This window comes from Eutrigla gurnardus, assembly GCF_963514095.1.
Source record: "Eutrigla gurnardus genome assembly, chromosome: 5".
In the NCBI taxonomy this organism is placed as follows: domain Eukaryota; kingdom Metazoa; phylum Chordata; class Actinopteri; order Perciformes; family Triglidae; genus Eutrigla; species Eutrigla gurnardus.
Window position 1 is genome coordinate 18,135,859 of NC_139919.1, and position 15,816 is coordinate 18,151,674.

General features: G+C 39.6%; 1 protein-coding gene across 1 annotated transcript; it reads left to right on the forward strand.

Annotated features, from left to right (window-relative positions):
- Positions 1–1,966: 1,966 nt before the first annotated feature.
- Positions 1,967–14,649, forward strand: xpnpep2 (X-prolyl aminopeptidase (aminopeptidase P) 2, membrane-bound). The gene is made up of 21 exons (XM_084009406.1): positions 1,967–2,106; positions 2,788–2,849; positions 3,143–3,253; positions 3,407–3,470; positions 4,207–4,311; positions 5,333–5,419; positions 5,604–5,747; positions 6,676–6,777; positions 7,725–7,806; positions 7,934–8,135; positions 8,659–8,748; positions 9,015–9,124; positions 9,299–9,376; positions 10,376–10,447; positions 10,542–10,602; positions 10,792–10,861; positions 11,022–11,126; positions 11,957–12,016; positions 12,161–12,237; positions 12,361–12,450; positions 14,164–14,649. Exons 1-21 carry the CDS (start codon positions 2,055–2,057, stop codon positions 14,362–14,364), a joined length of 2,025 nt encoding a protein of 674 aa, XP_083865532.1. The 5' UTR covers positions 1,967–2,054; the 3' UTR covers positions 14,365–14,649.
- Positions 14,650–15,816: the final 1,167 nt, after the last annotated feature.

Sequence of the window (15,816 nt, forward strand, 5' to 3'; positions counted from 1 at the left end):
CCGTTAGTATATCCAGCATCCAGCAGCAAAAGTCCACTGTAGTCAATGACGCTCTGCCCGCCATGGTTGATTTGGTTTAAAAAGCGTTACATATTTAAAATGTGTGTCTTCCACACTGATAAGCTACACCGATAGAACTCATCACATGTTTTGCCGAGTGCATCCATGGCCTTTTACTGAATGTGATAATAAAATGGCCAACATATTATCTGGGTCACTGTATATCTAAAAATACAGTTGTGAGCAGTAAGACATCTTTGAAGGTCACACAGACGAACCGCATAGTGGTTTATGCTTTTTATGTTGTGAAGCGGAAACCACGGATGGAAATCAATCAACTTGAGTCCTCTTATATATGCAGCATTATCCCGTTTTAAAAAACACACACGTCCCTTTATGGTGATCCACAAAAGCAACATTAATGGTATTGTATTTTAAGGTCTTCTTTGATTAGAAACATCTAGTTCATAAAAGACAGCAATATGTTTTTTAATTAAAAAGGTTAGCCAAGCTTATCCCACTTGATGAAAAATTGGCAAATTTAAATTAAAGGGACTCTACAGAATTTCAAATGCATTTATTTTAATGCCCACCTTTATAACTCAACTTTCAAGCCCTCAATGGAAAAAAGAGGTCAAGTAAGAAGCACGGCTCTGTGATCATTGTATATTTCTCATGTCTTATTTCAGCAGCACTGTAGTCAGAAGGTCTGCCAGGTTTTGAAGTCATGATCAAAGCTAGTGGATCCCAGTGCACGGTGGAGCTGTTACCTAATCAACATATTCACATCAGGTAGTTGCAGGATGTGCATAAATCTGGTTCTCCGGATTAATAAACCAGCAATAACGGACCACTCTGAGGCTTTATAATATCTTTGCACTGATTAATTGGCACAGTGACCGAGTCCTGTCTGTTTATAGGGTGATAATAATAATTGCTTGCTTAGCGTTAAGACCAGAAGCATTGGACCAGCCTTACTCTGTCTCAAGGTAACAACATTTCTTGGTCAAGTAAAATGACATCCTGGAGCGAAACAGCGGATATTTGCTTGTACAGATTAAGTAAACAGGATAAAATGTGCTATGTATTGAGTTTTACAGGTTTTGTTCCCCTAATGTACAGAGCCTTTATGCTCAGCTAACTGGCAGCTGGCTGAGCCTTCATATTTAACAGACAGACAGAAGAGTAGTATTGACCTTCTCATTTAAATCTCCACAAACTTGGATAAGTGTTTTCCCCGGAAATGTCCAACTGTATAAACTGCACCAGAATAAAGTGACATCAAATTGTTTCCAGTAAGATAAAAGAAGACGACATCGTCCTCTTCTTCCTCTCCTCTGTCGCCTTCTTTTAGCACTAAGTGGCAGACTGCATTTGGCTTGAATAGAAAGGATTTAAAAATACATTTTCTATGGAAATCTTCAGGATTACAAGGACTTGCCTATAATATGTAGCTCTAAAGACACCGATACTCGGTACATCCATTCATGTGTAAAATATGAAAATTCACAAACATGAAAATCTGCATTTCAATGAAACTCTCCAGGCACTTCTGCACTGCATGTGAACCAGCCTTGTTCGTGTTTTTGAATGCATCATTAGCATCTTCCATGTCTCATTGGGGTTTAATAAACAAATACGATTTAAAAAAAAAGTGTGTTTTCATTTGATCAAAAAAACATCTGCGTGTGTGTAAGTGGGAATTCCCAACGCAAAAACAATGAGCGTGAGAGCAGGGGGGGGAAAAAACAGGTGGGTGGTCATCGTGCCTCCACACATTGTAGGTCAGAAAGCAAGGAAATGTTTCTGAACGCCCACGATCAACTCCCAAAGCCACTGCACATGATTCCTATCTGAGGGCCGCAGGGAGGGAAGATAGTGGCGGAGGAGGAGGAGGAAAAGGGAGAGAGAGAGAGAGAGAGAGAGAGGACAGTCAAGCACTTACTAGCAGACACCCACACACAATTTCTCACATACGCTGCACACATATCGGAGCACCTGCTTTGTAGCCACTCTGTCTGTGGATCTGTTCGTGACAGGCTGGTAGTGCCAAGATGCCTTCCTATGGCTGGTTGGTTCTGGCTCTGTCTCTGGCAGCACCAACAGGTAAAAAGTTCCCCTTTCTCCTCACTCATTTGTCTCAATGTGCGTGTCAAGGTTGACCTGCGTGTGAAGACGTCGCTGCTATTTCTCTTCGTTCATGATGAAGACGGAAGTGGTGGAAAAAGTAAAAATGGATCATCTGTAGTCCGTTTCGATTGCCTGTGTTTAAGATGGGGGTCAGGAAATTGCCCTCTGCTCTTTCTGTGTTTCTGTTGGTTTATTCATCCGGATTCTTTTTGCACAAAATGTGGAGAAAACAGCTCTGTTTCATTTCTCTCCTTCTTTCTTTTTTTCATATTTAACAAAGCGTCTGTGCACACAGACGTGATTGCACTGTACTCCCTTGATTGATTGCATAACTCCTATTGGGGAAAGTTGTGGTTATTGTGATTGATAGTGTCTTTATTTTTATTTTATTATTTTTTGCACCGCTCCCTTGTGTGAGCTTGTCCTGTGTCCTTTACTTTGGCTGATTGGGGGGTTTTGTGCTAATAAAGCCTGAGCTTTTAAGTTGCATTGATTCCACGGTCACTGTGTCGGAAAAGCTTCAACACAATAAATCACCCCTTCAGAAAAATAGCACCACTTTATGCTGATCTGAAAACGTGCTTACGCAGCTCAGCTCGGTCACTACTTTGTGTCACTTTCCAAGGTCTTTTTGTCACTGTGCACTTGTCTCTTCAGGCAACACGATTGGTGCTGTTGCATACGAGCGAACTGAGAGGAACTGCTCCCTTTCCCCACCGGTGAGTGAACTGAAGCATGTTAAAGAGAACACAGAAATACAGAAATATGTCCTAAAATTCACACAAAGTCACACACCGATTTCCCATCATGAAACATGTTGCACCAGGTTTATGTTACGGTTAATGATTACTACACATGCACTACCATAATGATTACAGAGGGAGATACAGAAGGGATGATTCAGCAGGTTTTAATTCAATCAAAATACTTCACACTCTTCCCTCTCTCTCTCTCTCTCTCTCTCTCTGCCTTTGTGTGTGTGTGTGTGTGTGTGTGTGTGTGTGTGTTACAGTACCTCCCCAACACAGCAGTGAATACAACTCACCGGCTGCAGGAGTTACGAGAACAAATGCTTCCCCTGAATATCTCTGCCTACATTATCCCTGGGACCGACGCTCACCTGGTACATCTGCTGTCCATCATAATTAATTAATCTGCGTCTACGTGTGTGTGTGTGTGTGTGTGTGTGTGTGTGTGTGTGTGTGTGTGTGTGTGTGTGAGTGTGTGTGCGTGTGTGTGTGAGTGAGTGAGATACTAACCTCTGTTTCTCTGCCAGAGTGAGTATATCGCCCCACGTGATGCCAGGATGGCCTTCATGACCGGCTTTACAGGCTCCGCAGGTACAATCCATTTCTTGCCTCTAGTTTTCTCCGCCTCCTCCTCCTTCTCCTCTTCTTGGACGATGTCGTCCTCCTCCCCCTTGACCCCCCCCCCCCCCCCCCTCTGAATGCCACGGCCGTGCAGCTGATCTACTTTCATCCCACATCCTCATGAGACAGCCATCTCTTCGTTCATTTAGTTTCATAGCTTTCACCCGCTGCATCATCGCATCATGCCATCCGTCAGCTCTCTCCTTCGCTGAGTATCTTCACCATTAAATCCTGAGATATATTTCCACGCAGTAATGAAGAACAAAATTAATGATGGTACACATTTCTGTACTCAGCTGTAAAGCACGGGAGGATAAGAAGACAGACGACGTTTCAGTAAAGTGCTTGTTTACACCAGGTCAAACTTATGCCAGACTCCATAAAGAAAAGCCACATTTTCTCAGACTCCATTAACAATCAGACAGAATTGAGATTCAGCTGTTGTTATGTCAGTGTAACAACCTCATGTGAGGTTACAACAGTGGAATGATAATGTACGTCCCCATTACGTATCCATGGCACATCACCATGTTGCCATCTCCTCGGTGTATCTTCTTGACCTTCCTGTTTCCCTTCAGTCGCACGCTTACATGTTTCATTAGCTGGCCCATCATGCATCGTTCTCAGTCAACTCTGACGTTTGTATTTGTTTGCAATTCGCTTTCTATGCCGCCCTCTCCATTACCCAGCTGCTGTCTCTCCCCAGGCACTGCTGTAGTGACTCAGACCAAGGCTGCCCTGTGGACTGACAGTCGGTACTGGGTTCAAGCTGAGAGACAGATGGACTGCAACTGGGAGCTGGAAAAAGATGGTGAGGGGGGCGATCATATTGTCATTACATGTTGTGACAACGGAGGGCACATGGATTCCGTTCAAATATTTGTGGTTTTTGATTCTCTAGTCTAAAAATATCCTGACAAATGCTGCACCCGTTATCACAGGTTTTACATGATAAAAATAGCTCACGAACAAAGTAAACGTCACTGCATGTTTTGTCTTATCAAAAAACGCTTCACACTGAATGCTGATGTTCAAACATTTGTAAAGCACAAATTTTAATACAGAGCATTTTTACAGTGGCAGAGAGAGCTCAAGCAAACAACACGACACTTCAGCTGCATAAAGAAACTAATCTAAAAATTACACGCACATATGGAAACACTGTATTAGTGAGAGGATAAACAGTGAACAGTTTGACTGGAACTAATGTGCTTGAGGCTGAAAATCAAAGACACAGTAGCATCGTCATTGGTTTTGGTCTTTTCACAAGATTTATTGACAATTACAAATATATAGAATAATAAAAGCCTTTATTCTTTAAGTTTGCATTGAGCTCTCTGGTCATGTGTAGATTTATGATGTCTGATGCAACTTGAGACTTTATCATTACACAACATGTTGTTTTTTCAATTGCAATAAGGATCACTCATTCATAGCCTTTTATAACTTAATATGGACCAGATGACCTTTAACTTCTTGTATTTACATCTTAATGTGTAACTTATTGCTAAGACAGCGGGTTGCCTTTCAACGTTCACGTTTTATTAGGTCAGTCAAAAAGCAGTTATGTCATCTGGAATATAATTATTACATCGTTAGAAACCATAATGTGTCTCTGCAGTTGTTGCTTTAGTTTAGAAAAACTGACATATTGTTTAATCTTCTAACCCATATTTTGATGTGCAGCAATCTATTTAATACAAGAAAATACCATTTTTAAATATTTCTATATATCACAATATTCACCAGAGGTAGTTAAAATGTATGTATTCTGTCCCATGCTCTGAAGTCAGTAATAACTTCTAAAGCCTGTCATGTGTGATGTCCCCCAGTGTCAATCAGCAGTATAGCAGAGTGGCTGATCTCTGAGGTACCATCAGGCGGCCAGATCGGCTTTGATCCCTTCCTCTTCTCCCTCAGTAAGTCTCCATTCTCCATCCCCCCCCCCCCCCCCCCCCCCGTCAGTCTAGGTTAACAGGAATAAAGTGCTCGGCCAAGTAAATGGAAAATTATCGACAGAGCTTCCAGACTCCACTCTGGCGACTGTTTACTTGTGATTGATTCAGCTCAGTGTGTGCAATCATCTGCAATTTCCTCCACCAGAAACGCAGGAGGCCTACAGCATCAATCTGGAGTCCAGCAATCGCAGCCTCAAGTCCGTCCCCGTTAACCTGGTCGACCATGTGTGGAAGGAAAGGCCGCCCATCCCGCCTGACAGCCTCACCCGTCTGCCCGACAGAGTCATACGTGGGTCTCCTTGTGTGTCCGTGTTGTGCAGTCGGCCGTGCTTCCTGTCTGGTGCCCTTTATCTATGTGCTGATAAATACCTGCAAACTGGACAAGCAATAAGCAGCTCCACAAACGCAACCATAAACACCCTGTGCATGTTTTTATGGCTGGTTAACAGCTCAAATACTAACTTTGATGGGGATGGAAAATCCTCCGTAAAAAAGGAAGTAGTCTGGACGCTCATAGGCCTTATTAGTCTTTATGGTCAGAACAGAGACGAAGGGAACAAATGGATGGCATCATAAACGTATAATGGTCTGTGTGTGTGTGTGTGTGTGTGTGTGTGTGTGTGTGTGTGTGTCTGTGTGTGTTTGTGTGTGTGTTTGAGTCATTTATAAATGCTGTCTCATAGTTTGATATGAAAGCTTGCTGTCTGGGTAGAGTTTCCAGGGCGATGAGCAATTTGCAGAAGACAGGAATGTCAAAGAAAAGCTACTGGAAAACCACTGATGTGTGTCTGCACTTAGGCGGAAGCGTCACATTTATAGAAGGCTTATTGTTTTGTACTTAAAGCCTTCGCTGTTTTTGCCTTGCTGTCGCCGCTCTCAACAAACTTACTTTCATCTGCAGCAGACAGCGAAAAAGGCTTCAATAAACCAAATGTACGCTCACCAGAGACAAGGTCTGGTGAACACTGTGGAACATTTAGTAGCAAAATCCCATCAAATATGTTTCTCGAAAGTGTGTGGAGACCAAAACGGAGCTGAAAGGAGAGACACAAACAGTACAGTTGTTGTTTTCAGCTTGTTGTGCTGCCCCCTAATGGCCAAAAAAAGGATGCATTATTCCTTAATTAGAATTATGGTGATCATACTGTACGTAATAAAACTCTAATATGACTCAAATGAGTATCAATTGTTAACGTTCATGTAAAATGTCTTTGCAGAAAGGTCCTGGCAGATAAAAGTGGAGCATATACGGAATCAGATACGAGAAAATCCATACGAACCATCGGCTCTTCTGCTGTCGGCGCTGGATGAAACAGCCTGTAAGTAACGGAAACTTTGTCCGTGATGCTTTCAATAAATCATGCTGTTCATTTAGAACCTTTTATATTGGACCATAGCTGAATTCACTGAAGAAAACACAGTTGACCACATCATGAATGTGAATGTTCTCATTGCAGTTCATAAAAGCATTTAGTTGAACATTCAGTTGTAGCTCTTCACCACCACAGAAACATTATTTGATGAAGACAGTTTATTTATGATACTTAAATGTGCCGAACTACCCACCACTATTACAGTAAAATAATTGTAAAAGGAGGAACTTGAAACATGTAAAAACAGTTGGTCAATAATGGTTTTAAAATACGATAACAAAATGGATTTTAATATTAAAACAGGGTACAATGCACAACACATTCAAAAGTGGCCGAAAAGTAATCCCAAATGGTATATTTTCTCTTTTTGTAGGCTACCTGGTAAATAGATGCGTAGTATTTTTTAGCCTCAAGCTATTTCTGAAATGACAGTTTACATCAAAGTCAAATGACAGCAGACAAACAAAGAACAAATACACGTCTGATATGAAGGATTATGTGTAAATGCAATATAAATGACAAAAATGAAACCGACTACTGGTGTTTTTTAAACTTATCCGCTGCTCAAAAAGACAAAAATACACATTACTTTGATGATTATGAGATTATCTGTATGCACATTGGATGTTCAGTTCGTCAAAAGAACAGTGAATTATTCAAAAGCGTCTTTCTTATTATTCACACAGGAGCCCTGTTTGGTTTCAGACCATCCCTGACTTCTAATTTCCGGATTAGCGAGTCTGATTTCAATGATAGGGACACGGACGAAGTCACGTCTTCCAGACACAAACATAAGATATAAACGGCGTGTCTCCGCTCTGCCGCATGTAGCAGAAGATGCAATTTCATGTCCGTGCTGACTGTCTGGGCTGGTGTGTGTTTTTGATTTCCAGGGCTTTTCAATCTGCGCGGCAACGACATCCCGTACAATCCCTTCTTCTATTCCTACACGCTGCTCACAATGGATGAGATCTGGTAAATCAGGGATTTCACGTGTGAACATGTGGGAGCCAAATTTAATTTGTATGCCTTTTCCCATCACATACACACAGTAAGGCATTTTCCCCCTATATAAACCCTTTGGTTCTACCACACCCTCCAGGCTCTTCCTCCACACGGACAGGCTGACGGAGGAATTGAGGGTGTACCTGAACACCTCCTGTAATGACTCCCTCTGTGTGCAGCTGAAAAGCTATGACAGCGTTCGAGATCATCTGAAGAACTATATTGCCCAGCCTGGGGTCAAAGTGTGGATAGGCACAGAGTACACAAACTATGCACTTTATGAGGTCATTACGCCAGAGGTATGCAGATATTTAATTTCATTATATTTACTGTACTGCAAAATGTTGTTCTTTTTTTAGTGTTATATTATACATAAGTGTATACATTTTTTTTTACCTTAAATGAAATGCTCTACGTACATTGAGTATTAATCTGTTTGTATTGCTGTACTGTTGCAGCAGTAGTGAGTCACGACTCGTTGGCTGCTGCTGGGATATTTTTGTGTGTGTGTTATGGACAAAATCCAAGTTTTTAAAGCTGCATTAGTCAACATCTTTAAATAAACAGTGAATCAAACAACTATGTATAATCTGAAAGGGGTCACTCATGGTGAAGAACTAAGGACTCATTTTCTTGTGATACATGTTAAAATAAACACCTGACAAAGCTGGTGAGCAGAGAGTGAATATTAGACACAACATCAGCTGTATAAGGTCATGTTTACAGCTTGTTTCGCTGCCCCTAAGTGGCCAAAATAATATTAAAATTAAATAATTTATATATGTATTTTTATATGTGTATCCTTTTTCTTTCATCATTTAGGAGAAACTAATGACGAGCTCCTACTCTCCTGTATTGACGACGAAAGCAGTAAAGGATGAAACCGAGCAGCGAATCTTGAGGGATGCTCACGTATGTCATCACAGACACACTCAGTATCCACACCAGCACACATGAGCATCTGAACGTGTATGTCTGTGACTTCACTGTCAGACTGGTGGGACGTTGTTGAACGGTTTTCATCGAGAGCTCAAACACTTCATTGAACACAGAGCCTGATGCATTTGTTACCCTGTCCAATGATGTCTGTACGGCCTTGCAAAGTGTCACGCCACCCGCCAGTCTGTATGGTTTGTGCGATTGATGCAGGTCAAGTGTGTCATTGTGACTGCGTGTAGGTGAGGGATGCAGTGGCGGTCATCCAGCTGCTGATGTGGCTGGAGAAGGCAGTGCCGGAGGGGGAAGAGACTGAGCTGACCGCTGCCGAATACGTCAACAAGTGTCGCAGGTGAGTGCACACGAGATGGAGGAGAGCTGAGATACTGCATTTGCCGGTCTGCTACTTCATGAAATTGCACAAGTCAGAATATGAGTTCTGTAGAGACCCAAAAATGTATTACATTTGTTAAAATTGTACTTATTTCGTAGTTGCCTTTCACAGTTCATATTAACCTCATTACAGCAAACAGAAAGACAGCAGAGGGCCAAGCTTTGAGACCATCTCTGCTAGTGGACCCAATGCTGCACTTGCCCATTACAGGTGAGATGTAGTCATATTTTTCCTCTTCTTACTTACTCTTTTTTTTTTTTTATGTCAAATGTGTATATATCTATATCTTCTATGCCTTTAGCTTGCAACATTCTTAAAAGATGACAGGGTTGGTTTTGGGATGTGGTTGCTTATGTTACTGCTGAAGCCAAAGCATTCAGTGTGTTGTAAACTGATTTATACAAGCCAAAATTCACTGAGAGGGGCAATCTGGTGGCCTGGGAGTTTAACATTATAATCACCAGCGTTGAAAGGAGTACTGAGATCCTTTACTTAAGTGAAAGTAGAAATACCATCATCTAAAATCACTCCATTACAAGTAAAAGCCCTGAATTGAAAATATTGCTTTAGTAAAAATACAAAACTATAATCAACAAAATGTACCAAAAGTATACAAATTATTTGAATAGGAAGTAAGTTATTCTGTTATTCTGTTATATATATATATATATATATATATATATATATATATATATATATATATATATATATATATATATATATATATATATATATAAAATACTACTGGATATATAACAGTCATTGCATGTTGTTGTCATTTTACTAGTATTTAATACTATGTACAAGTGCAAATATATATATATATGTTTTGAATCGTAGTATCACATAGTATCATATCATAGAAACATATCTTCTTTGTTTAAGTAACTAGTAACTACATGTAGCAGAATAAAAAGTAAAATATATCATATATAGTGGAGTAGAAGTATTAAGTAGCATAGAATGGAAGGTAAAGGTAAAGTAGGTAAAGTACAAGTATGTCAAAATCATACTGAAGTGCAGTACTTGAGTAAATGTATTTAGTTATTTGTTGAGTGTCATCCCCTGTCTCTCTGCCACGCTGCTCATTTCTCGTGAGTGCTCCACTTTAAATGTATACATGTTTTAGAAAACAGCAGTAATGTAAAGCTATTATGGTCCTTTAAATGCACTACAGCTCACATCTGAAGTGCTGATGTTTTTTTGCAGCCCTACAGAGGAAACAAGCAGGAGGTTGACAGTTGATGAGATGTACCTGGTGGACTCTGGAGGCCAGTATCTGTAAGTTAAAACCACAATCTGCTCACAGACTCTCAAGTTTCACATCACATCTCTTGCATTTGAGATGAGTCATGGTGTCTCTCACTACAATCAGAGATGGGACCACTGACATCACTCGGACAGTTCACTGGGGAACCCCGACAGCAATGCAAAAGGTAACAGTTTATATAATGTGACTGAAAGTGTGACTGTTCAGTGTATTCTTCCTGATTGACATCATAATAAAGGCCAGATTTGACTTTTGGCTGTAAAATCTTTGCTGTACTGTTCTTTAAAAAACAGAATCCCCCCAAAAATCCTAAAATACCCTTTCCCTGTCATTGAATTTCTATCTGGCTTCACAGGAGGCCTTCACTCGAGTGCTGATGGGAAACATTGAGATTTCTCGAACCGTCTTTCCCTCAGGGACACGAGGTGGGAATCTAAAACCTTCATACAGACACAAATTAGATTGACAATGATTCTGCCCTGATACAGTTCCTAGTTTCACCACTAGAGAGCCCAGTTTATACACTTTGAAATGAACATTTTGTGATCAATTAAGTGGTTGAAATATATATTTTTTTATCAACAGGCGTAAACATGGAGATGCTGGGTCGCCGAGCGCTGTGGGAGGTGGGCCTGAACTATGGTCACGGCACAGGTCATGGTGTTGGAAACTACTTTGGAGTTCACGAGTGTATGCTCTCTTTTTATAATTCCACACATTTTTAAAATGTACCACCCCAGTGTGAAATTGTATCGGGACATCTTTATCTATCGCTAAACATATTAAACATAAATCCAGTTCAAAGGCAGATGAGGAATCAATGATCTGTGATGTGTAAAGGCATCATGACGCACATAAGAGGCTGTTTTGCATCAAATTGAATTTCATCACACTCTGGTGCGAATACAGTAAATGAGTGTGATAAGGTGTTTTTTTTAAACAACAGGGAAGTAGTTTGCATGTTTGAGCACACATTTTGTAAAGCAGCCAGCACATGTAAAGGAGGGGAAAATTGCACAGTTCAGGAAAATGAGCCACAGGGAGATGGCTGATTCTCTGATGTAGAGGTACAACTAATAATTACTTTCAGCATAGAATCATCTTTCTCTCAATGAACTGATTCATCATTTAGCCTACAAAATGTCAGAAAATTATGAAAAATGTCCATCTCAAAGTGACATCTTTAAACGTCTTGATTTGTCTGATCGGCAAAACTGATATCGGCTGAAAATGAAACAATTCAATCCATGAAATACATTATGGTTATCATGCAACTATATGTAGAAAATAACTCAGTCATGTTTTAATTATTTCTTGTAAAAAGATTGTGGTAGAACACCACAGACAACAATATACAAAATTTGTATTTTAGTTGTTTTTTTTTAAACCACCCACTTTCTAATTTAAAAGAAATAGCTAAGAATGGTAATGTAAAAAATTTATTATTTTTAAGGTTTTGTTTTTACGTGGTTTTCTGTGGTATAATCTGTATTTTAATGACATCATGTAATATTTTCAAGGGCCAGTTGGTTTCCAGAGCAACAACATTCCCTTCAGAACCGGCATGTTCACGTCTATCGGTGAGATTATTTTCTCTCTCTATTAATTCCACGTCCACCATAGTTAACATGGCATTATGATCATTTGACAGGAAATTAATTTTGCATTTCTTGGTTGAAATAATCGAATGCAGAAGATCTGATAATGATTTTCTTTACTGTAAGAACCTGGATATTACAAGGAGAATGACTTTGGCATCCGGATTGAAGACGTTGTTGTGGTCGTACCTGTACATACAAAGGTAGATACACAAAAGATTTTCATTGATAATCCAGAATCATGTCAACGACTTCCTGCTTTTAATGAATAATATAAGCAACATCAAGGTAACTTCTTTGTGACTGTGCTTTTTCCTCACCCTCAGTATGGCCATAACTATCTGACCTTTGACACTGTGTCGCTGGTTCCATATGACAGAAAGCTGATCGACACCTCGCTCCTCAGCTCAGAGCAGGTAAGAAATTGGATTTGACCGCATAATCAACTGTATATGGAGAAGTTACTTGTATTTCACCATTATTTCAAGGAGATGTTAAGAAGTATTGATGCAATGTATTGAACAAATGCCCAACAAGCTGTAATGCAAGTCTACTTCCCCAAAGATATGATGAGTTTCCTTTAAATGCCTTTCAGCATAAGAGAGTGTGACATCGACCAAGTCTTTGTTTTTCTGTTTTACGAGTGCTGCTTCCTCTTAAAATCCCCCTGTGCACTTCAGGTCAAAGCTTCTCCGCAGCTGAGCGATCAAAACATTCTTTGAGAAAACAAAACCACGTGTGAAATCAACTTCCATGTTTGGTGTCTTTTCATCTTAAGAGTAAACACATTTTTTTTTCTTTTTGCAGCATCAATCGAATGAAAATAACATTTAAAAAAAGAAAGATTTCTTGTAACTATTCTATTAACTTGAGTGTATTTATTTTTACTCAGATCAGCAGTGGAAATATATTTATACTTATAGATTATGGTTCACCCCCGCACAGGAAGTTCTGGTCCTGCTCTCCGTTTAAAGGATCCTCCCTTCGTTTTTTAATGACATTTCATTATTACATCACCTCTGGTTCTGAAACGTAAAGCAAATTTGGAAGTGGATTAAATTTGCATTCTCTCTACTGGCCATCAGGGGGCGCCTCATCTGGTTACAAAATAAATCCGGTTGCAAGGAAGTCTATGCGAAAATGACCCTACCTCTCACTTGATTTATTATTTCAGTAAACTTTACTTTTTGGTCTCAATCGCTAGTTTCACCTTTTCTTCATTACAGCATGATGTTCATTTTGTAAATGATGGTCGTATTTACAGTAAAATAGACCATAAAGCAGGGGATGCTTCAGGGTGTGGCTGCTAACTTTGTTAACAGCTTGACACCAGCTTCACACCAGAAGCCACAGGGCAGTAAGGTTGCTGCTTGGGGTGCTGCTCTGCCGCTTGTGTTCGTCCAAATATGGTCACTTGCGTTCACCGGTGGCAAAAATCCAAGATGGCGACAGCCATCAAATCGCCAACCAAGTAGTTTGATTTAGCTACACCTCAACGAGCCGCAACAATAGCAATAAAACAATGAAGCTATTAACAATTTAGTAATGACATTCATAAGAATGTCAGTCACAGACATTTTTTCAGCAGGACAACCAAAAAGGGCATTTAGCTGATAATACATTTGCTTGAGATTCAGGGAGTTTCCGGGATGGCTAAAAGTTATTTTATTGAGAACGGTCACAGCTGATAGAAAGAAGGATTTATTATTCCTGGCCTTGTAGCTTTCTATGTGGGGACATTGTGGATCTGGTGATCTGTCTTCATACTGATTGGCATGTAGGTATAATCTGCACTGCCTGATCGCCTGTTTCCTGATTTTACTAATGTAATGTATTATTTATTACACAAGTAAACAAATACGAACACTTCTTCCACCACTGTTGACATAGCAATGATAGTGGGGTTTTTTTTTTTTTACGATCTTACCAAGTGGCAGAACAGAACAAAAGTGCTCCAAGAATTGTTCCCTGTGGAACGCCATATTTGACCTTAGACCAGGTAGATACCGTATTATATATTATATATATATATATTTTGTCTGTTATCCACTGTTTACTTTTTCACACAGCAGCGTACATCTTTAGGCTCATTGATGACTGTTATTGAAAGTGGTCTTTTCTCGCTCCAGCTTCAGTGGCTAAATCAATACTATGAGACAATCCGGAGGCTGGTGGGTCCTGAACTGGACAAACAGGGACTCGATAAGGAGAAGGACTGGATGCTCAAACACACAGAGTCCTTCATGAAGTCTGGATCTTCTGCATCTGTCTGTTCCTCCTCGCTGACCCTCATCGCTCTGGCCGTCTCTCTGCTGCACAACATCATCTGATCATCTTCTTCTGCCTATTCACAGCAGACGTGTGCACTAATGTTACTCCTATGCAGTCTCTATTGAGCAGCTACATCACGTTTAGCATTTTTTTTAATTGAAGGATATATTTGTTTGGAATTGAACTGGGTGGCTAAGTATCTGATGTCGTGATGTTTGTGTAAAGTATCAACTTGATCATTTGTGTAAATTTTTCCTCTCTTTTATGTTTTATCTTTCTGGTTTTTAATTTGAAAATTTGTATGACCTGCTGATATTATTTCTATTTTATTAAAGTAAAACTCTGTAAAACAAAGGTGTGGACAGATGTCATGAATCTGCTGACTTTTGAACTTGACAAATCAGAAAGACTCGACTCAAATTTGACTTAAACATAATAATGCATCATAATTTATCTGATGATTGGATTTCCTGTTAAAAGCCTGAATCTACAAATTAAACAGTAACTAAATATATAAAATAAATGCAGTGGACTAAAATGTACAATATTTAAAACGTAGAATTTTAAGAAAATAGCAGAAAATAGAAGTACAAGAACCGCAACATTGTACTTACATAGAGTATTTGAGTAAATGATGCACTTAGTTGTGTATTTAGTCATTTTTATTCACTTTGTTCACTCTCGCTGACTAATGGAAATCATGACATCAGTTGTCAGTGTTATTCTTGAATTAATGCTACATAGATTTTTCAGTACACTGAAATCACTTTGTGCTAAGCTAAGTTAGCCAGCTGTTAGTGTTAGCATCTCAAAGCCTGAGTGACCAAAAGCCACTGGCTACTTGAGTATGTCTTTTTTTACATCATACTTTTATTATTCTGTAACAACTGCATTAATTACGGATTTAAAAACAGCTGCGGGCGGTTCTTTTGCTTTTACTTCTTCCCATGTGTGAAGAGCTCCAGCCAGCAGCAATTATTCTGTCAGTGTGTCCTGAAGGTGTGAAGGTGCTGCGATCACACCAGACCCTGCATCTCCAGGTTCTTGTCAAACTAAAACCAAACCAAGAAACAAGTGACACTGAAAGTCGGACAGTTTTTCAGAAAAAAATATTCTTCCATATCCGCTCTGCATTGGGGTTTGTGGTAAGAGGTTCTGAAAAAGAGGAACAACAAGTATGAGATCATTGTTCTCTGTGACAAAGTCATTCTATATGATGAGTACATTTATATTTACTTCAAATTTTTGTTTCTAATACTTCTCTACTTTTTCTGAAGTAACATTTCGAAAGCATTACTTTTGCTTGCAGTGGAATATTTTGTGTTTCTATAGCGTAGTATTGCTACTTTTATTTGAATAAAGGATCTGAAAACTTCTAACAACGCTCGCTCTGAGGTAATCCCAAACGTGGATCCGAAATCTGTTGCTCATTGTCGTCCCGATTTGAGATCAGTTCGATACCAACTTTCAGTCGAGTGACGGGAAACTGAAATAGGGCATGCTTTTATCAT